General features: G+C 41.1%; 1 protein-coding gene across 6 annotated transcripts in view; it reads right to left on the bottom strand.

Moving 5' to 3' along the window:
- Positions 1-4,133: 4,133 nt before the first annotated feature.
- Positions 4,134-22,203, bottom strand: part of LOC124043767 (solute carrier family 35 member F5-like) — a 28,706-nt gene continuing 10,636 nt past the window's right edge. For all 6 annotated transcript variants that reach the window (XM_046362705.1, XM_046362708.1, XM_046362706.1 and 3 more), the window contains 10 exons: positions 17,719-17,909; positions 13,501-13,582; positions 13,191-13,278; positions 13,034-13,098; positions 12,590-12,694; positions 12,179-12,338; positions 10,750-10,840; positions 9,981-10,138; positions 9,568-9,668; positions 4,134-6,431 (listed from right to left, as the gene is read on the bottom strand). In XM_046362705.1, the coding sequence (XP_046218661.1) occupies positions 9,587-9,668; positions 9,981-10,138; positions 10,750-10,840; positions 12,179-12,338; positions 12,590-12,694; positions 13,034-13,098; positions 13,191-13,278; positions 13,501-13,582; positions 17,719-17,909 (1,022 nt within the window). In that variant the 3' untranslated portion in view covers positions 4,134-6,431; positions 9,568-9,586. The remainder of the gene's footprint in view (positions 6,432-9,567; positions 9,669-9,980; positions 10,139-10,749; positions 10,841-12,178; positions 12,339-12,589; positions 12,695-13,033; positions 13,099-13,190; positions 13,279-13,500; positions 13,583-17,718; positions 17,910-22,203) is intronic.

The following is a 22,203-nucleotide window of genomic DNA, read 5'->3' on the forward strand; positions in this document are numbered from 1 at the left end:
TTAATTGTTAATGTTATCAAAAGTTATACCGCCAAGACATTGGTTATAACAATAACAACTAATGTAGCTAACGTTAGCTAGCTAAGGAGCTAGTACACTAGTATGTGTAGGTAGCATGCTAACCACTGGCTAGTTAGCTGTTCGGCAGGCCGATCCACTGGCTTACTAGCTGCTAGCTTTCTAGCTTACTAGCTGCTGATGCATAAAGTTGATGCATTAAAGGTGAATTTAACCCTGTCTCATCTCCTTAATACTAATCACTAATATTAGCATAACACTTTGTGTCATAAAAATCTGATTTCTCTTCAACACAACCAAATATATTTAAAAATATATATTTTTGTGGTTAATAATTATGTCTGAAACATCTCCAATCATTGAGACTAAAAAACACCACAAATAGTGTAAATTGTTGGTCTTTAAAAAATATGTTGCCTATTCATGTCTAAATTTGTAAGCTTTACAAAGAATCTTTGTCTTTCCAGGCCAGACCTCAAAGTGACACAGAGAGTGAGGACCTCACCTTAGTTGCAAAACAGAATATGCAAATATAGCTAACCATGAAAACGTTCAAATAAGTGAGCTCAAAAGAGAAAATGCAGCACTCAGACAATCTCTCTCTGTGATTGAAGGTAAGCATTCCTGTGGATGCTCCCACAGAATATTCTCACCCTGCATGCAAGTCCAGGTTTAGTTTGGTATATATCCATAGATGTCAAATCAAAGTTTATTTGTCACATGCGCTGAATACAACAGGTGTAGACCTTACAGTGAAATGCTTACTTACAGGCTCTAACCAATAGTGAAAAAAAAGGTATTTGGTGAAAAATAGGTAGGTAAAAAGAAATAAAACAACAATAAAAGGCAGGCTATATACAGTAGTGAGGCTATAAAAGTAGCGAGGATACCTACAGACACTGGTTAGTCAGGCTGATTGATGTAGTATGTACATGTAGATATGGTTAAAGTGACTGTGCATATATGATGAACAGAGAGTAGCAGCAGCGTAAACAATGCAAATAGTATGGGTAGCCATTTGATTACCTGTTCAGGAGTCTTATGGCTTGGGGGTAAAGACTGTTGAGAAGCCTTTTTGTCCTAGACTTGGCACTTCGGTACCACTTGCCATGCGGTAGTAGAGAGAACAGTCTATGACTGGGGTGGCTGGGTTCTTTGACAATTTTTAGGGCCTTCCTCTGACACCGCCTGGTGTAGAGGTCCTGGATGGCAGGCAGCTTAGCCCCAGTGATGTACTGGGCCGTACGCACTACCCTCTGTAGTGCCTTGCGGTCAGAGGCCGAGCAGTTGCAGTACCAAGCAGTGATGCAACCAGATGCTCTCGATGTTGCAGCTGTAGAACCTTTTGCAGATCTCAGGACCCATGACAAATCTTTTTAGTTCCCTGAGGGGGAATAGGCTTTGTCATGCCCTCTTCACGACTATCTTGGTGTGTTTGGACCATTCTAGTGTGTTGTTGATGTGGACACCAAGGAACTTGAAGCTCTCAACCTGCTCCACTACAGCCCCGTCGATGAGATTGGGGGCGTGCTCGGTCCTCCTTTTCCTGTAGTCCACAAGCATCTCCTTAGTCTTGGTGACGTTGAGGGATAGGTTGTTATTCTGGCACCACCCGGCCAGGTCTCTTACTTCCCCTTATAGGCTGTCTCGTCGTTGATCAGGCCTACCACTGTTGTGTCTTTTGCAAACTGTGATAATGTGACTAGGTTCAGTTGTAGGTGTATCTGTGAGTAGGTGCAGTTGTAGTGTCTACCAATTGATAGTTGAATGCATATTACATGCAAGTGTAATGATAGCACATTATGTTCTATATTTTCAGTTGCCAGGTTTGCTCCACGAGGTGAAAAACCTAAAGAGGGAGAGAATGAGAACTTCAAAGGGTGTCTGTGTGTTTGGTTTATGCATGATGACCAGAATGAGGAGTAGAGATTGGGAGTAGGAAAGATGAAAGGAGGTGGTTGAATGAATCCCTATTCACTTTCTCGAACTGTCTGTCATAATGTGTGTTCCCAGACATCATGGCTAGTGGATCAACACCTATCTCCAAAACTCACATTGGTGAGAGAGGAAACACCGTTTCTAACTGTGAGTGTGTTTGGTTTAAGCATGATGATCAGAAATATGAGGATTCGAGATTGAGAGTAAAAAATATGATTAGAAGTTGGAAGGTGGGGGTTGAATGAATCTGTATTAAATATATTTAACTGTCTGTCATACTGTGTATTCCCAGACATCATGGCTGGTGGATCTACACCCTTCATCCAAACCCCAAAAGCAGCACTCCAAGACATAGACGTCACAACCCTACGAGACAGCATGGTAGGGTGACTTGAGCTGTAAAGGTAAGGTGACCTTGAGCTGTACAGCGGGGATGCAAACTAGTCACAATTTGAATACAAAAACAGGTGTATTAACATTAACAATACAGCAAGCAGAAAAATATTGTATGCATGTGCAGTTTTGCTTAAATTAATGAAAATGTTTAATGCATATTATAGTGCAATCATTATTTTTCTTGTGTTTTAATTTATAGAGTGCCATATAGGATTATGCAAAACATATTCACAAAACTATTTCTCGTTAAAACCACAAGTTATACGTTTTTTTTAGTTATATACAGTGGGGCAAAAAAGTATTTAGTCAGCCACCAATTGTGCAAGTTCTCCCACTGAGGCCTGTAATTTTCATCAGGTACACTTCAACCATGACAGACAAAATGAGAAAAAAAATCCAGAAAATCACATTGTAGGATTTTTAATGAATTTATTTGCAAATTATGGTGGAAAATAAGTATTTGGTCAATAACAAAAGTTTATCTCAATACTTTGTTATATACCCTTTGTTGGCAATGACAGAGGTCAAACGTTTTCTATAAGTCTTCACAAGGTTTTTTGGCCCATTCCTCCATGCAGATATCCTCTAGAGCAGTGATGTTTTGGGGCTGTTGCTGGGCAACACGGACTTCCAACTCCCTCCAAAGATTTTCTATGGGGTTGAGATCTGGAGACTGGCTAGGCCACTCCAGGACCTTGAAATGCTTCTTACGAAGCCACTCCTTCGTTGCCCGGGCGGTGTGTTTGGAATCATTGTCATAGACCCAGCCACATTTCATCTTCAATGCCCTTGCTGATGGGAGGTTTTCACTCAAAATCTCACGATACATGGCCCCATTCATTTCCTTTACACGGATCAGTCGTCCTGGTCCCTTTGCAGAAAAACAGCCCCAAAGCATGATGTTTCCACCCCCATGCTTCACAGTAGGTATGGTGTTCTTTGGATGCAACTCAGCATTCTTTGTCCTCCAAACACAACAAGTTGAGTTTTTACCAAAAAGTTATTTTTTGGATTCATCTGACCATATGACATTCTCCCAATCTTCTTCTGGATCATCAAAATGCTCTCTAGCAAACTTCAGACAGGCCTGGACATGTACTGGCTTTTTGCTCACCGTTCCTGTGATCATTTTGACCCCACGGGGTGAGATCTTGCGTGGAGCCCCAGTTCGAGGGAGATTATCAGTGATCTTGTATGTCTTCCATTTCCTAGTATTTGCTCCCACAGTTGATTTCTTCAAACCATGCTGCTTACCCATTGCAGATTCAGACTTCCCAGCCTGGTGCAGGTCTACAATTTTGTTTCTGGTGTCCTTTGACAGCTCTTTGGTCTTGGCCACAGTGGAGTTTGGAGTGTGACTGTGAGGTTGTGGAGAGGTGTCTTTTATACTGATAACAAGCTCAAACAGGTGCCATTAATACAGGTAACGAGTGGAGGACAGAGGAGCCTCTTAAAGAAGAAGTTACAGGTCTGTGAGAGCCAGAAATCTTGCTTGTTTGTAGGTGATCAAAGACTTATTTTCCACCATAATTTGCAAATAAATTCATTAAAAATCCTATATGATTTTCTGTATTTTTTTTCTTTCTCATTTTGTCTGTCATAGTTGAAGTGTACCTATGATGAAAATTACAGGCCTCGTCTTTTTAAGTGGGAGAACTTGCACAATTGGTGACTGACTAAATACTTTTTTGCCCCACTGTATGTATAAAATCTTACAATCGGATTTGGAAAAATAGCACTGGAGTCACACCTACTAAAAAAAACAATATTTGAGACAAGAATGAAAATCTTTAGTTTTAATAGTGCTGCATAACATTAGAAAAAGGACTTACGCAATTTCACCAAAGAATCTTAAAAGAGCCTGTGATGATAGGGTAAACTACGATGATCACACTTAGATAAATCTGTATACATCTTTTTAAAAGGAGACCCATTAATAAAAGGACAGGAAATTACCAAAACAAAATCTGATTGGACAGAGGAAAAAGTCATCCTTCCACCAAAGTACCTGAGAAAGAAAAAACAACCTTCTTACGATATACGCACATTTTGGAAGAACCGTTGAAAAAAACACATTTTTGAAAATGCGTTTTAAAAACACGAGCTTTGAGAAAATATATACAATGCACTTATGTATCTGGCACCTCGCCCATCAATAAGAGACTTCAACATGGATGATATGGGGGAAAATCTGATAAATGTTTAGATAGGAAACAAATGATCAACTTTCATAGGATGTATAGTTCCAGAGTGCCTGGGTTTTTCTCAAGTAAAAATAGGCTACAGGAACCGCATGTATTAAACATCCAAATACATCTCACAGCTGGTTTCCTTTGTGCAAGAATCATAGCTGATGGTAATAAATGCTACTGGCTAGGGTAGATTCTTATTTATTTTTTTTACAATGTGAAAGTAACAACTGAGTTGGACAAAGGTAAAACCTGCACTTGAGGGGCTGAAGTTTTTTTTCACTTTACAGGGTAAGTTATTACTTCCTGCAGTTAGCTCAAGTCATAAAATGTCTTCCACAATGGGTGCTGGGCAAACACTCCATAAAGTTCTGTACACAGGTTGACAGCTGGTGGAATAACATGATAACATGCCCTTTGTCATGGTGTACATCAAGGGTTACAGAAGAGACAGTTCAGCTTAACTGATCAAACATGTGTTTAAGTCAAATAAAATCATCAATAGAATAAGGGTGAGTGGGTGATTGATTTGCATTTCATGTGCTGATCAAACACAATGTGTCTAAAATACAATTGTTGGACATAGAAACTCTATTATAGCATAGAATTGTCAGTTTTCAACAGGTGAAAGATATTTAATCAGATCAGGTCCCCCATTCGTGGCTCTGCAACACACCCCGAAGTGTTATGAGTAATCTCAGATGCAATAACATTTTCTCTTTAAGACTATGGGAATCTAATTGGATGAAAAATAGTGCTTCTGGAAAATCCATGTACTTGGTCAGTCTTAAATCCTTTTTAGTGTCATAACAGTCAAGACTTTAAAGAACAAAAAACATTGGAGTAAACAATTATTCAGAGAGCATGAAGGCTAGATACTCAGAGGGTCTTTGCAGTAGTCATTTTTCAAAATACAAACTAAAGTAAGGATAGATCATTCGAATTTCATGGCGTAGTACAGTATTTACAACTGTTTTGAGATGGTTACTGTTTTCGGTTGGAAAGGCAACAGCATTATAACTTCTGTAGAGCAGCTTAGCTTAGTCGAGGGGTTAATGTCAGTTCCCATTCTAACACATACAAAAGGCTTCATCACAGTTTGCCTTCATGATCCAGCATTACCTGGCTGCCAGGGGCCAGAGATGGAGAGATGTAGAATATGGGGGAGAAATCAAATGCGGTAGTTCATAGGCTGTAGTGCAGTCTCCTTATCTGAGACTGCTTGTTCACAGGAACTGCTACTCTGTGTCTCAGAGTGCTGATCAAGGGACAGATCCTCCCTGTCGATAAATCCTTATTCATTATGATCTAAAGGCAAAACTAGTCCTTTATCAATACTTTAACACTGTGACCATTTGTGAATACGCCCAGATCTCTACATCAGATGTGTAAGTCACCTAATAGCCTGATGATCAAATCCATGACCAACTTGTTCCACCCATACTACATACTCCACATTAACGATAATTATTTTTGCCTGCTCCCAAACCTACTCCTGTGAACAAGCAGCGACCTTTTCATTGTTAGAAACTGCTGCCGCTGGAATAACAACCTTGCTCTTCTCCTTATGAAACCACTCGGTCCCTTTTATTTAAACGTGTACCAATTGAAGTGGCCATAATGAATCATTGATAAAAGGCCGGCACCTTCAGTACCATCAAGTTTTTCTTTTTACACATCCGACACAGCAAAACACACAATCTCAGTCAACGACGAGTCGCATCAACACTGTACAAAGTAAAAAGAGTTCATCTTGTAGAGATGGAACGTCAACTCCACACTGCAGAGAATAAATCGTTTGAATAGGAGGCACTGGACGTAGTTCAAAGTCTCTGATTGGTTGCTTCAAGATTGTCACTTCAGCATGCCGCTCCGCACTGTCTTCACAATCTGGTGAGACAGAAAAAGGTGAGCGTACATCTTGTTTTTCTATTTGAGACAGATGTTTGCAGGTCTCACTGACTTATTCTGATATAAAAAGGGAGATCTGAAAGACATCCATTTCATGTGCCTGTTGTTCACATTGTCATATTTTTTATCTTGCCGATATCAGGTCGTTAGATGCCCCAGGGAGGGTCTCAAACGCATTGTGACTAAAGCTGTGTTTCCTATCTACCGGAAGCTGATGCTGTTGCTATGCAACTTCTTGTTAGCTTAGCTTGTTAGCATACAACTTCATTAACAATATCCATTGAGAACACACAACTATACCACTTAGCTAAGCTAAGAATGACGTGAATAATCAAGTCAATAAACGCTGGGTAGTTAGATAGCATATAGTTAATATACTGGTAAGTTCTATATATTATAGTAGCCAACTAACGTTAGGACGGTATCTAGCTAACATACCGGTACATAAAAGCAACTGCTGTAATGATATGCTATGTGCTTCGTAAGGTTAGAGAAGTTAACAAATTAACAAACCAATAAGCATACTACATACTCAATTTACGTCACAAATAGAACGGTTAGTGCAGTTAGTATGAGTATTCAAACACAGCTTTTAGTCATCATTGTTGCTATGAAAACCACTGACAGCCTCCAGCTGGTTGCGTTGAGAAAAAAAAAACCTTGCTACATAATCATCAGCATAAATCCAGCAGAATACTAGCTGCATGTCTACCTTGGTAAAAGGGGGAGGGTATTTATCAGACAAATCCTCGATAGTCTGGAAGCTCAGAATAAGTACAATGGTTAGCTCTAATACAGCATTCACCAACAGCACATCTACGAGACACCATGTCTTCGTTTAAAATGTATTGAAAACCCTAAAAAGGGAAAACTAATTACATCTTTTCACATGGTGAAATCCAGATCCCTTGGAGTAGGTGGGCGATGGTCTTATCTAAAATATTTACTTGTCCTTCCTCGCTCACTCAATACTGTCTAAACATTGAAGTAGATAAATGCACGACAGATGTTAAAAGACAAAACAAATTACATGATTATAGGAAGTGAGTGAATCCAGTGTTTTCCAGATGATAAGTGGCAAATATCATTGGACAAATAGAGGAGATTTGTGTCTTATCAAATGAAATGTTAGTCACATGCACCAAATACAACGGGTGTAGAACTTAGTGAAATGCTTACTTACGAGCCCCTAACCGACAGAAAGTAGTATGTACATGTAGATAGAGTTAATTAAAGTGACTATGCATAGATGACAAGAGAGTGGCAATGGTGTGGAGAGGGGAGGGGGGTGCGGCAATGTGAATAGTCTGGGTAGCCATTTGACTAGATGTTCAGGAGTCTTTATGGCTTGGGGTAGAAGCTGTTTAGAAGTATCTTGGACCTAAACTTGGAGCTCAGGTACCACTTGCCGTGCGGTAGCAGAGAGAACAGTCTATGACTAGTGTGGCTGGAGTCTGTGACAATTTTTAGGGCCTTCCTCTGACACCGCCTGGTATAGAGGTCCTGGATGGCAGGAGGCTTGGCCACAGTGATGTACTGGGCCGTTTGCACTACCCTCTGTAGTGCCTTGCGGTCGGAGGCCGAGCAGTTGCCAAACCAGGTAGTGATGCAACCAGCCAGGATTTTCTCAATGGTGCAGCTGTAGAACCTTTTGAGGATCTGAGGACCCATGCCAAATCTTTTCAGTCTCCTGAGGGGCAATAGGTTTTGTCGTGCCCGCTTTACGACTGTCATGGTGTGCTTGGACCATGTTAGTTTGTTGGTGATGTGGACACCAAGGAACTTGAAGCTCTCAACCTGCTCCACTGCAGCTCCGTCGATGAAAATGGGGGCGTGCTCAGTTCACAATCATCTCCTTTCTCTTGATCAGATTGAGGGAGACGTTGTCCTGGCACCACACAGCCAGGTCTCTAACCTCCTCTCTATAGGCGGTCTCGTTGTTGGTCAGAGGGCATAGCAGGATTTTTTATAAGCTTCCAGGTTAGGGTCCCGATCCTTGAAAGCAGCAGCTCTAGCCTTTAGCTCAGCGTGGATGCTGTCTGTAATCCATGGTGTCTGGTTGGGGTACGTACGTACGGTCACTGTGGGGACGACGTCATCAATGCACTTCTTGAAGCCAATGACAAATGTGGTGTACTCCTCAATGCCACTGGAGGAATCCTGGAACATATTCCAGTCTGTGCTAGCAAAACTTTCCTGTAGCTTAGCATCTGCTCCATCTGACCACTTTTTTATTGATCTAGTCACTGGTGCTTCATGCTTTCGTTTTTGCTTGTAAACAGGAGGACAGAATTATGATCAGATTTGCCAAATGGAGGGCGAGGGAGAGCTTTGTATGCATCTCTGTGTGTGGAGAATAGGTGGTCCAGCTCTTTTCTCTCTGGTTGCACATTTAACATGTTGATAGAAGTTAGGTAAACTGATTTAAGTTTCCCTGCATTAATGTCCCCGGCTACTAGGAGCACCACCTCTGGGTGAGCATTTTCTTGTTTGCTTATGGCGGAACACAGCTCATTCAATGCTATCTTAGTGCCAGCCTCTGACTGTGGTGGTATGTAAACAGCTACAAAGAATATAGATTAGAACTCTCTCGGTAGGTAATGTGGTCTGCAGCTTATCATGAGAAACTCTACCTCAGGCGAGCAATAGCTTAAGACTTCCTTTCGATATCGTGCACCAGCTGATGTTTACAAAACTACATAGACCAGACGGTGCTGTTCTATCCTGCCGGTACATCGTATAACCAGCCAGCTGTACGTTGATATTGCTGTCATTCAGCCACGACTCCTTGATGCACAAGATGTTACAGTTTTTAATGCCCCATTGGTAGTTTAATCTTCCAAATAACTTGTCCATTTTATTGTCCAAAGAATGCATGTTTGCGAGCAGAATTGAAGGGAGTCAAGTGTATTATTTATTACTGTGCCTATGTTTGTGTTGCTTCACAGTCCCCACTGTTCCATAAGGTGTTTTTTTTAAATCTGTTTTTTTAAATCAAATTTTACTTCTTGCATCAGTTACTTGATGTGGAATAGAGTTCCATGTAGTCATGGCTCTATGTAGGTAACCTCAGATTGTAACAGGACATAGAAATGTTGTATTTGTGTCTCCTTACCCTGTGACTGGCTGGTGGATCACGAGCAGAAGCTTTCGTTGTCATGGGAGACCGTGTGTAAGGGAATAAGGCTTTCACACTGTTCACTGTCCTCTGGCAATCTGAGGGAAGAGGCCATGACCATGATCATAATCACTACCTGAATGGGAACAACTAGCATTTAGATAAGAATTGAGTGCAATCACAATATATCAAATTAGCGCCATAAACGCAAAATAATTTAAATACAATACCAGCAAGCCTAACGTCAACTAACACTATCCATTGTCCTGGATTCAACGGGGCACATTTCAATTTGGGCAAATTTAAGTGTGTGTGTGTACACAATTACTGTGAAAGTCAAACCTTACAAAGCATTGGCCAAGTAAACAGTAGGCAACAATACAAAGAGTAGCAAGTGTTTTTCCCAGTACCTTTGAATCCGATGTTTTGAGCGGCATATGAAGGCAAACACTCTTCGCAGCCCCACCATGACGGGGTCCCAGTTGTTGTAGTGGCATAACAGAGTGGCGATGAAGAAGGAGAGGAAGACGGGAACCGCTCCAGCGAAAAACAGCCAGGAGAAACTCACCTGGGGACCGAAATATAGCAATAAAGAATGTGATAGCTGCTTATATAGTACACCTATAGATGTACAGCAAGTGCCAGCTGCCTAACAGTGGGTCAAAAACATTCCAATACTTGCAATAAAGCTACATGTATAACAATCACCACCATCTCAGAAGGGTGGCTTCTTACAAGATTAGTGCATTGTACTTGAACTTCAGTGTTACTAGCTAGCATGTCATGCATTTATGAAATGAGAGTTGTTGACTTGACATCTCAACAGACTGGATATCCAACATCAGAAGCATGGGAGTTTTCTAACTATTGGCACACAAAAAAAACATGCTATTTTTAAACTCCAAATGATGCTATATCCCATGCAGCCTACTAAGGGAATAGCTTCTAAGGCTTCAAAGTTAGATCCCCACAGGCAGACAGACAATGCTCACTCATAACCTTGCTAGATGATACCCTGTCATAAAATTCATTACGCTAAGTGCCATGTGACCAAAGCATCCATCACAAACCAATTGCACTTTATTTGACCTATAAACTGACACACCACCTTTGGTAGAGCAGCCATGCTCAAGGGTGTGATGGCAACAGACATGCAGTAATAATAGTGCCCCCTCTTACCTTCTGCATGCATATGTCTGCTATGATAGACAGTGGGATGGTGAGGCTGAGGGCCAGAGTGCCTATGAGGGAGGAGGTGAGGAAGCAGCCCCTATGGAGAGAACACACAACATTATATTGAACACACAACAAGGTTACAATTGAATCAAATGCAAAAATACTCCTCTTACGCAACAAATAAAAATGTATCACTTGGCATAACTCTGCATATCACACTATAGCCCCGTGGTCCCCAACAGGTCGATCTCCTACTGTGCTGGCCAATCGGATTGCTCAAATCACCGTGCCTACAGCTTCCACGACCAAAATTGGATACCAGCCTACTGAGATTTCATAACTTTCAAAACCATGACCAGAGAAAGACTGTTCATGAATGCAGCAAAGAGCTGCTGTTTTTAGGATTGTGTTCATGTCTAGGTTTTTATTCAGTCCCATCAACACTTTTTATTCAACATCATTACATAACATGCTTCTCCATACTTCCACTCATGCTGCAGCTGCAATGAATGAGGAGCCAAGTGTATCGATAGGCCTGCGTTTTTTAAATATTATTATCAGTGTGTCATGTCTATTTTAATATTGAGGAATATTTCACTTTGGTCATAGGAACAACATGAATTTGTGCATGACGCAGATGCGGTCTGACTTGAGTTTCACCATCAGGTGGAAGACGGTGTCCCCTCTCTCTGGTCAGTCTCATCACCAGAGGAAAGGAAGGAGAGAGCAGGGACCGTGAGAAGCAGACCGTCTGCTGCCCCCCCCCGAGCCTAATGCCATGTTCAAAACAACTGGGAACTTCAAAATCTCCGACTTCAACATTAAGGACAACTGAACTCTGAAAAAAACGAGATCCGACTGGAAAAAATAGTTTTGAACGGTCATCCAACTCGGAATTCCAAGTCAGAAACTCTTTCAAGAACTCCGACTTTCCGACCTGAAGATCACTGACATCATCATTTGACCATGTGTCTTTTTTTTCTCTCTTTTTTTTCTCTCCTTTTTTTTTTTACAGAGTCCAGTCAAATAAAAAAGCTTACTGCACAAACCTCAATACTACAGAAGAGTTTTTATTTTGGTAAACGTTACATTATCTATTTTTTTAATTTTTATATGAGCGGTAGATCTCAGCTTGCTTTTTGACTGTGAAAGTGATCTTGACTGGTGACCACTGCTATAGATAGAGGGACCAATCTTAACCCGAGCTATGTGTGGGTAACTTACATTCTGGTGCATATCTCCCATTCACATCAATGCATAATTTACGTGCAACTCCAAGTTACGCACACATATATCATTTTCCGATTCAAGATACATGTTTCTGCACAGTGTGTGTTTCTGCAGTGTGAATAGCAGAGTGGACAAGGAGTACATATGCGGTCATTCAATCAATCAAACCAATCAATCCATTCATTCATCAACCGAGACGCACCAGAGCCAGAGGAACTCGGAGAGCACAGTGCCGATGAGGCCGTTGATGAGGATGTAGGTCCACACTAGCTTGCTGGGCAGCTCAAAGGCCTCAAAGCCTGTGTAGTGAAGCACAAGGAAGCCTGGCCATAGGAGGAGCAGGTTGAACAACCCCACAAATCCTAAGAGACACAAATAAGAGAAGATGACAACTTTATTAATACTGATGTGTTGACATTTAGTGCTATTTGCAGGTGAAAATGTTATATATTACATATTACAAACATTTAATTGAATATAATTACTTTATACACAATTCAGGATCATTATATGGAGTTATATCAGTGAAAAGAGCATCTGAAAATCAGCAACAGACCAAGCTGCGACACCTGACTCTAGTAAGATGTTTAAGACCTAACTATGATCTACTTACCAAGGAACATAGGGATGTCCAGCTTGTCCTCCCGGTCCACCTTCCTCTTGATCATGACTATGTAGACCGCGTACAGCGCAGCCCCAGCCACCGACCACAGGGAGCCTGAACATGACACGACTTCATCATGTTATGTTATGCTAATTACATCCCCTTTCTCATGGTTGCTCTCCAAATGTTTTTTTTTCTTTCTGCAACGCAAGCAAACGTGACATCGTGGCATGGCTTGCACGTCTAGAGATGATTTCATGCTTAAATAATACATTGTATTTATATAGCACATTTCTAGGACACAAATCAAGTACAGTACAAGACATGACAAATACACACAATGTGAAGAGGGATAGAAGAGTAACAGGAGGAAGGAAAAAAAGACAAACAAAAACAAAAGAAGGGTTTTGAGGAAGGATGTTTATCTGGAGCACTTCTTATCTCCATTGTTACCTGTAGCACCTTTCCCGTTGGGACTGTCCATGCTGGAAAAACTGACCAGGGCCACTCCTCCCATGCTATGGGGAAAGGGACCAGACAAACAATGTAACTACAGATAGTAGTAAGAAGCCAGAGGAACTACAATTATTTAGCTGACGCCATGGCTTACCACAGAGCCACAGCTAAAAGCTTGGACAGAGTGAAGCGGTCACTGCTGTTACTGGGAAATACGGCCGCCAGGATGAGGGTGAAGAGACCTGGCGAGACAAATACTAGCGAGAATACCAAACAACCTGTACAAGGTAACACCCATTCTGTTTTCTAACAACGTAACATTTCTTTGCAACAAAGTTTTTACAAAGGAACAATAATGACATTTTTATTTTATTTTAAACATCCATGTTTTTTTTCTCTTCCCCATTGTAAGATCCTACATGTAAAATTAGCTAAGTAAAGTCATATTTAGTGTACGGACTCACCTGAAGTGGAGGACAGAACGTTCACTATGGCAACCGGAGTGTCAGACAGGGCCTCTTGGTAGGAGAGGTTGGCTAGGAACCACTGGAGGGAGAGCAGGAGGGGGATACGGGTCAGCATGACACACTTCTAATGTGTACCAAATACGGTAGATTGACGATTACTCATGTGTGTAGTCTTCCCTCAGCTCTGGGTCATTGCTCATGTGGGAAATGAGTGATGATACAAAGATTTGTTTACAAGCGCAAAGTTTGTAAGATAAACGAGTTCAGGATTCTGCATGCATAATGTGTTATTTTACACTAATTTACACTATTCATGAAGGGCAAACCCCAAAGCCATGGGGGGGTAATTCCACCTCATAAAGCACAAGAAAGAGGTTAGACACCCGCCATCTCAGATTGTTCTTAAATCGTTTCTGTAGTTAAAAACAGATAAGACTAGCATTCCTGTAACATTTTGTTGAAATATAATTTGATCTGAGAAATTAAGCAAACTGATTGCACCCAAATTGGCCACTTTAAAATGTTAGGATTCATATAATATTCAATACATTAAAATAACATCCGATTTGAACCTCCAAAAAATTCTAACAATGAGTAAGACATGATGATTCCAAAATAAATGGTAAAAAGCCACCCACGGAATCCCCACGCCAATCCCACCCTAACAACGAGTATATACAGTCGTGGCCAAAAGTATTGGCACCATTGCACTTTTTTCAAATAATGCACCATGTCTTCCAGAAAGCTATTGAAAAAAATATTTTGGTATCCACATATCACATCTTCGGTTTGCAGTTGAACAAAACAAGAATAATTTACAATATCTTAGCTTATTCCACAAAGAAGTCATATATGACCCAGACAATATTATTGGCACCGTCTGGAAGTAGTTAGTTACAAATAATTTGATTTCAAGCAGGTGATTCTTTACTTTGGAATTAAACTCACCTGGGGTGCCTGCAATATAAAACACACTAATTCAAACAGTTTTAATAGAGAAAACGACTCATTCTCCCTGTTCTGTGTCACTGTGTGTACCGCAATGAGCATGGAAAAAAGAAAAATGCGAATTATCTGAAGAGGTCAGACAATAATATATTTTTAAAGTGTTTTTTAAATTTTATTTAACTAGGCAAGACACTTAGGGACAAATTCTTATTTACAATAACAGCCTACCGGGGAACAGTGGGGCAGAACGACATATTTTTACCTTGTTAGCTCTGGGATTCGATCCAGCAACCTTTCAGTTACTTGCCCAATGCTCTCGACAATCTCAAATCTCCAGAAACCTTGATGTTCCTGTTTCCACCGTACATAATGTTATCGATATGTTTAAGGCCCATGCCTCTGTAACCAACCTCCATGGACATGGTTGCAAGAGGAAACTCGATGGAAGCGAAGGATTGGTGGAGAAAGCAACTCGATCAACTGCCACACAGATTCAAGACAGTCAGACCCAAGTTAAGAGAGTTAACTCGCACCATCCGACACCAACTCAATGAAAGGGGGTTATATGGTAGGAGACCCAGGAGGACCCCACTGCTGAGAGAGAGAGAGAGAGAGACATAAGAAATCCCGACTACAACTTGCCAAAACACACCTGGACATGCCAAAATCCTTCTGGGAGAATGTGCTGTGGACAGATGAGTCCAAATTAGAGCATTTTAGTAAAGCACACAATCTCTATGTTCACAAATAAAAAAAATAAAAAAATTAAGCCTTCAAAGAAAACACCTTCCCTGCAGTCAAACACGGAGGAGGTTCAGTGATGTTTTGGGGTTGCTTTTCTGCCTCTGGCACTAGGTGCCTTGAACGTGTGCATACAAGGCATTTTGGAACACAATGTCAGAAAGATGGGTCTTTGTCGAAGGTCACGGGTCATTCAGCAGACCCCCAAAACACTTTAAAAAGCACCCAGGAATGGTTGAAGACAAAACCCTGGACTGTTCTGAAGTGGCCAACAACTTGTGGAGAGATCTGAAAACAGTAGTTGGGAGAAGGCACCCTGGGAGAAGTGGGCCAAATTGTCAGTACAGAGGTGCAGGAAGTTCATCGATGGCTATAGGAAAAGCTTGATTGCAGTTATTTTGACCAAAGGCTGTGTGACAAAATATTACGTCTAGGGCGTCAATAATTTTGTCAATGCCATTTGTTTATTTTCTAATTGGAATTGATATATTAAGTTCTGAATCAAAAACAAAGGTTCTGCCATTTTAACAGTGAAAAAGAATTGTGGAGACCAAATACTTTGGTCAATTTTAATTTATTTGTGAAAATTCAAAAAAGTGGAAGGGTACCAATATTTTTGGTCACAAATGTAGCGTCAGTTCCCTATGTCTGACAAGTAGTATGGCGCTGCGGCTCGGAGGATTATTTTTTCATCCTATGTAATGTATTCCCAGTGAGTTTGGTGATGTTTTTTTCCCCTGTTCAGAGAAATAAGTCACTGAAGCTGTTAGGTTTATGTCCTATCCTGCATCCTGATGCTACCAGGTCTGACCACTAGATGGCACTGTTCCAGGTGTTTGTTTTTAAAGAATTGCATTGGAGATGTGCTTCAAATGCAAAAATGTTAGCATTTGAAACAGCGGGCAGGTAAACAAAACCAAAGCATGGGTGACATGTCTGGTGAGTATGCAGGCCGTGGAAACCCGAGACAGTTTCAGCTTCCAAGAATTGTGTACAGATCCTTGCAACATGTGGCTGTGCATTATCATGCTGAAACATAGGCGATGGCAGCAGATGAATGGCGCGACAATGTGCCTCAGGATCTCGTCATGGTATCTCTGTCGATTCAAACTGCCATCGACAAAATACAATGGTTTTCAATGTCCTTAGCTTACACCATACCATAACCCCTCCGCCACCATGGGGCACTCTGTTCACAACATTGACGTCAGCAAACCACTCGCCCACAAGAGGCCATACACGCTGTCTGCCATCTGCCCGATACAGTTGACACCAGGATTAATCTGTGAAGAGCACATTTCTCCAGTGTGTCAGTAGCCATCGAAGGTGAGCATTTCCCAACTCAAGTTGGTTATGATGCCGAACTGCAGTCAGGTAAAGACCCTGGTGAGGATGACGAGCACGCAGATGAGCTTCCCAGAGACGGTTTAAGACAGTTTGTGCAGAAATTCTTCAGTTGTGCAAACCCACAGTTTCATCAGCTATCTGGGTGGCTGGTCTTAGACGATGCCGTATGTGAAGAAGCCAGATGTGGAAGTTCTGGGCTGGCGTGGTTACACGTGGTCTGTGGTTGTGAGGCCGGTTGGACATACTGCAAAAATGTCTAAAATGACAGAGATGGCTTACGGTAGAGAAATGAACATTAAATTATCTGGCAACAGCTCTGGTGGACATTCCTGCAGTCTGCATGTCAATTGCATGCTCCCTCAAAACTTGAGGCATCTGTGGCATTGTGCACATTTTAGAATGGCCTTTGATTGTTCCCAGCACAAGGTGCATCTCTGTAATGATCATGCTGTTTAATCAGCTTCTTGATATGCCACGCCTGTCTGGTGGATGGATTATCTTGGCAAAGGAGAAATGCTCACTAAAAGGGATGTAAACAAACCTGTGTGCAAAATTTGAGAGAAACACATTTTTTGTACATTTTAAAAATGTCTGGGATGTTTTATTTCAGCTCATGAAACATGGGACAAACACTTTACATGTTGCGTTTATATTTTTATTCAGTGTAACTTAATTTCTCAGAGATCCAATTTTATTTCAACAAAATAATGTTGCAGGAATGTTAATCTTATTTGTTTCTAACTACAGAAAAGATTTCAGAACAATCTGAGATGGTGGGTGTCATGACTTGCTGAAATGACATGGAACGACTCTGGGGGTATTCTTCAGCAAACACACTGCAGCAAAACTAGCAGTACTACCAGCAGTAACTCATCAATGATAATAAACTGTGTAGTTAACTCACCTACTACTGACACTTAACAGCAATGTAACAAGTTTAACTACTTAGTTATATATTAGATTAAGTTGACAGACGTAAAAAAAAATACATTAAAAAAGCCTTTAGGAAATTGAACCAAATCTCAAATGTATATACTCCAAAGATGTATTTAAGATACTGACTTTTCTTCCAACTTAATACGGAGGTGCCCAGCTAGTATAAAGTTCGAGAGTCTACCAGGTTAATAAATCTACAGGCACTAATAAAACAAGTTCCCACACTATAACAGTTTTACTCACCACAAAGCAGAAGAAGAAGCTGATCTTGGCCACGTCGGTGACGGTGAGCTTGCCCACAGTGCGGAGCATGGACTCCTGGTCCTTGGCGGCTGGGAAGGACATACGGGACAGCTTGGCTTCCAGGGCCTGTGTAGATGGGAGCTGGCGCACCTCCATGATGTTGCTGAAGCGCACCCGCTGTTTTTTAGAGGCTGAGAGGGGGGAGGATAGAGGGGTGCAGAGAGAGCGAGAGACAGTGTTTTAGGCCTTTGTGTCTTTGTATAAGAAGTTAATAGTGGTAGCTAGATGGATCACAGCGTGACAAATGAAATGAACGAGACAATGAACCCTTCATCTAACGCATGTTTTTATTCTACTTATGTAAAAAAGCAATGAGTATTTAGCACAACCGTTTTCTAAAAAGCATCCGGTGCCGTATACTGGGCTTTTGGCACAAAAATAGCACGGGATTAAATTGGGCAACTTTGATTGGACACTTGAAAGTGTAGGACCCTGGAAGCAAAAATGTACGTAATCTCCAAATGTACTATAATCATTCTATAACGATCGACAGAGAAATATGTAATTGTTTCATAATGAGAAACAATCGAGGAAACTAAGCCAGAGGATCACTCAAAAGGTCAGACCCAGTTCTCGTGAGTAAACCTTTTCTTTCAACTCACTCATGCGTCAAACTTGAGGGCCATCACATCTCATCAGAAACACTACACCAAACATCTCGTTATATGTAAAATTACGCAAAGACGACCTAGGCAAAAAAACAAAACGACTTCAATATCTTGATTCGTTTTTAGATTCATTCTGATTAAGTATATACTGGCTATTTTGTTGCTATGGCATTCCAAGAGGGACAAACTGTAATATTGCCACTTTTTTAAATATATTTTCAAGCGAAGGTCTTTTAATGGAGTATGCGAGACAGAGACGTTAGCAGAGTTCTGCTAGGAGCAAACCGAACCTAATATGTGGGCGCCTTAAAAGGTACATTTCACGGCTGCTCTATTTCACTATATATGTACTACATGTCATTTGCGTCATAAAATTTTTGGATTTTCTCACTCCACGCATATATGAGCGTTTCTAAATCCCACCAGTAGAAACGGACCAGCTACATTTCCTGGTTGTAAGCCAACCACAAAGAGGACAGCCCCGTAGAGGTGTATAGAATGATGTGAGACATATCAAAATGCCTGTCTGTTGCCAGCACTTTCAGCAAGAGGACTTCGAAACAGACCCGTGATCTCAATTGATGGGGTTGCCATGTCATCAAACTTTGAAAAGTGATGCTATTCCATCGATGTTCTTCTTCACGTCAAAGAGGAAGGCATCAGCCAACATTAGCGCAGTATAAAATAAGTCAAGCTGAGGTAACGTTAACGTTACCTGGCTAACGAACTACATGTGTTTATCTAAACCAACATCTAGCTAGCTTTCATAATACGCTGGCTGGCAAGACATTCCAAATGATATGAATGTAATTTACCAGCTGCTATCTGGTGATGTGACTTGTAACCTTGCAAGTTAACCTTAGGTTACATTAGCTCGCTAGCCAACTGCCGCAGAGGATAATATGACTAACATTGTGTTCTATTTAGAGTCCGATCCCATCAACACATGCAGTGGCATCAACATCAAGCTCAGTACCCGGAACATCCATCACCTAAAATCGCACGGAAAACGGTACCGGAGCGCCAAGTCAAGGACCAACAGGCTCCTTAACAGCTTCTACCCCCAAGCCATAAGACTGCTGAACAATTAATCAAATGGCCACCGGAATAATTAGATACATTTTTCCATGACTCAATGATGAAGAAATAAATATACTGGAGCTAGGCATAAACAGTCTGTGTCTTGTCACAGCTGGTGTGTTTACTAATGGGCTACAACTTCTACTGCAGTTCTCTCTGTATTGTGGAGGCATAGTTGATTGAAGGCTTAAAGACTAAATTTGAGAAAAGGCAGTATCAGTAAGGGGGTGGGTGGATATAGTACCTTGTTTGAGTGTCCATTGATGGCACCGCCCATGGCGGCAGACTGACGAGGGTGGCATTTTCTGAGCTAGACGCACCAACAACACAAAGCCTCACATAATTCTGCCCCAAAACAACAAAAACAGTCTCTCAACCAATGGTATATGGGCTTTTTAGGTGAGCGCTGATGCCTCCCTGTGATAAGCAGTGCCCACTTTGTCAAAGGCGCAGTTAGGAGAGGACGCAGCGGTGCTCCACCAACGTTCCGTCAAAAAAATAATGTAACATAAATCATATAGCAGATAGGATGTGGTAGATAGAGTATGTGGACTTTTTCTGTAGCCTACAGGCTGGAGATAAAATGTAATGAGATGGACACCTTTAACATCATGCAGGTTTCTCCAATCAAATAACCCTAACCTAAATGGCGCTCAATCAAAAGAAAATGTGCTGTAATGTTAACATATCCTAAAAAGAGGACAGGTCAAAGTAAAATGGATAATCTGGAATGGACAATCACAACTGTTGTCCAGGTGTTTTAACCCCATTGTCATGATCAGTGTGGTCAAGTTTTAATCTGTACATTTTTGACAAGCTGAGCATAGCGAAAAAGAAAATACTTCTGCAATTCCCACTGTGTAAACACATTGCAAATAGGCTCACGATAACTCCTGATAAAGTTGGGTAGCTGATATTAAGAGCTTAATTAGGCCAATTGATTATTCACAGGAATCAGGACCAATAAAGCCAATACTACAGACAGTCGGCCTACCACATGGATGGGCATTCATAACATTGTGGGCAGACATGGTAAACTACACCCCAGTAAGCACAAGCCAGCGTCTTGGAAGGTAGGCTTACCACATGGATGGGCATTCATTAACTGTAGACTTGTAAGCATGGACCGATGCCTTTTAGATGTTTATTTTTGTTCAGTTCGGACCGGCCTCGATTTCCACATCCACTGGTCCGGTCCGGACCAAACATGAACCAATCACAGACGTCTATGTTTGGTTCAAATTTTGTCTGGTCCAGCCTTGATTTGGGCCAACAATGTAATTTCAGAACAAAAAATGTGCCTGATTTCAACAACCGGGGGGAAAAAAAATTGTATTTTTTTAACTTCTGGAAAAATATGTATTTTAAACATTCGAAAAATACTTTTTCACCTTTCATTCTGAACCTAAATCGAACATAACTTCAATGTAATTTTGTTACTGGGACTATTCTAGTTTTGCAGGGGGCCTGCATTTTTCGGTTTCGCCTTGGGCGGCAGAACAGCAAGGACCAGCCCTGATTGATGGGAACAAAGTAGTAAGATGTTGGCTAATCACTGACTACTGTGTGTCCTACAGACTAATCCTTCTGCTGCTGCTAATGACCTTGACACCAGTTTTAGTAGTACAGAGCCCGTAGACCCATTTGATGAAAGCTTTCAACCTAGAATAAGCTCAACCTCATCTGATTTTGAAACAAGCCAGGATAGCCAAAGGTATTAATGAAAGCACAATACCCTCAAACAAAATAGCCATTATAAAATGGGTGGTTCAAGCCCAGTATTATGTTGGTAACCAGTTTAAAAATAGCAATAAGGCACCTCGGGGGCTTGTGATGTATGGCCAATATACCATGGCTAAGGGCTGTGTCATAGCACTCCGTGTTGCGTCGTGCTTAAGAACAGCCCTTAGCCGTGATAAATTAGCCATATATCACACCCCCTTGGCCTTATTGCTTAAATATACTAAACGGTCTACAAGACCTCAAACTTTTTACACCTTTGGAGTCAGTTCTTTGGCATGGGGGAGAGGGGCTGTTAGTATACTCTCCTAGCCTATTCACACTGTAGGTGATCATACACAACTAGTCAAGTCCCCCTCAAACGTCTCACATCTTTGCTAACAGCCCATTTCAATGCCCCATTATTGACTCTGAGTGTAACCAAACACATAGCAGTCTACTGTACCATTTCTTGTGTACAGATGAACATGATTTAGTGTATGGCTACACATCCTCATGATCAGTCTTCATGTTTTATACATCCTCATGATCAGTCTTCAGGTCAAAGCAGTGGGTGATGAAGAACATCGCCAACGCCTGCTAACCAGCTGCCATTACCCAAAACACAAGAGGTTCAACCAGTTGAAGAACATTCTGGAACCTGCCTGGAACATTCAACCAAAACAATATCCATATTCAGTTAGACTGATGTAGTATAATATAGAATGCCTTGTATGCTCACAACTGCATTGCGGTATAGAGATTGCTAGCTGTTGTACATAATATTTTGTGTGTACTGACAAGTGACTATATGATTCCAGCTGCATCTGAAACCAATAAAGTGTTGACTTCAACTTCAGGATCAATTCATTGTGATATTCATATAATCTATTTGGATAAACTAGCTACAATCCTATTGCTAAAACAAATGATGCAGTGCGTTAGTTAATCATGTAAAATAATTTGTTGGCAAGTAAACACGTTTCAATATAGCATATAAGTAGACATGGCTTGTAAT

Source organism: Oncorhynchus gorbuscha, linkage group LG09 (genome assembly GCF_021184085.1).
Source record: "Oncorhynchus gorbuscha isolate QuinsamMale2020 ecotype Even-year linkage group LG09, OgorEven_v1.0, whole genome shotgun sequence".
Classification (NCBI taxonomy): domain Eukaryota; kingdom Metazoa; phylum Chordata; class Actinopteri; order Salmoniformes; family Salmonidae; genus Oncorhynchus; species Oncorhynchus gorbuscha.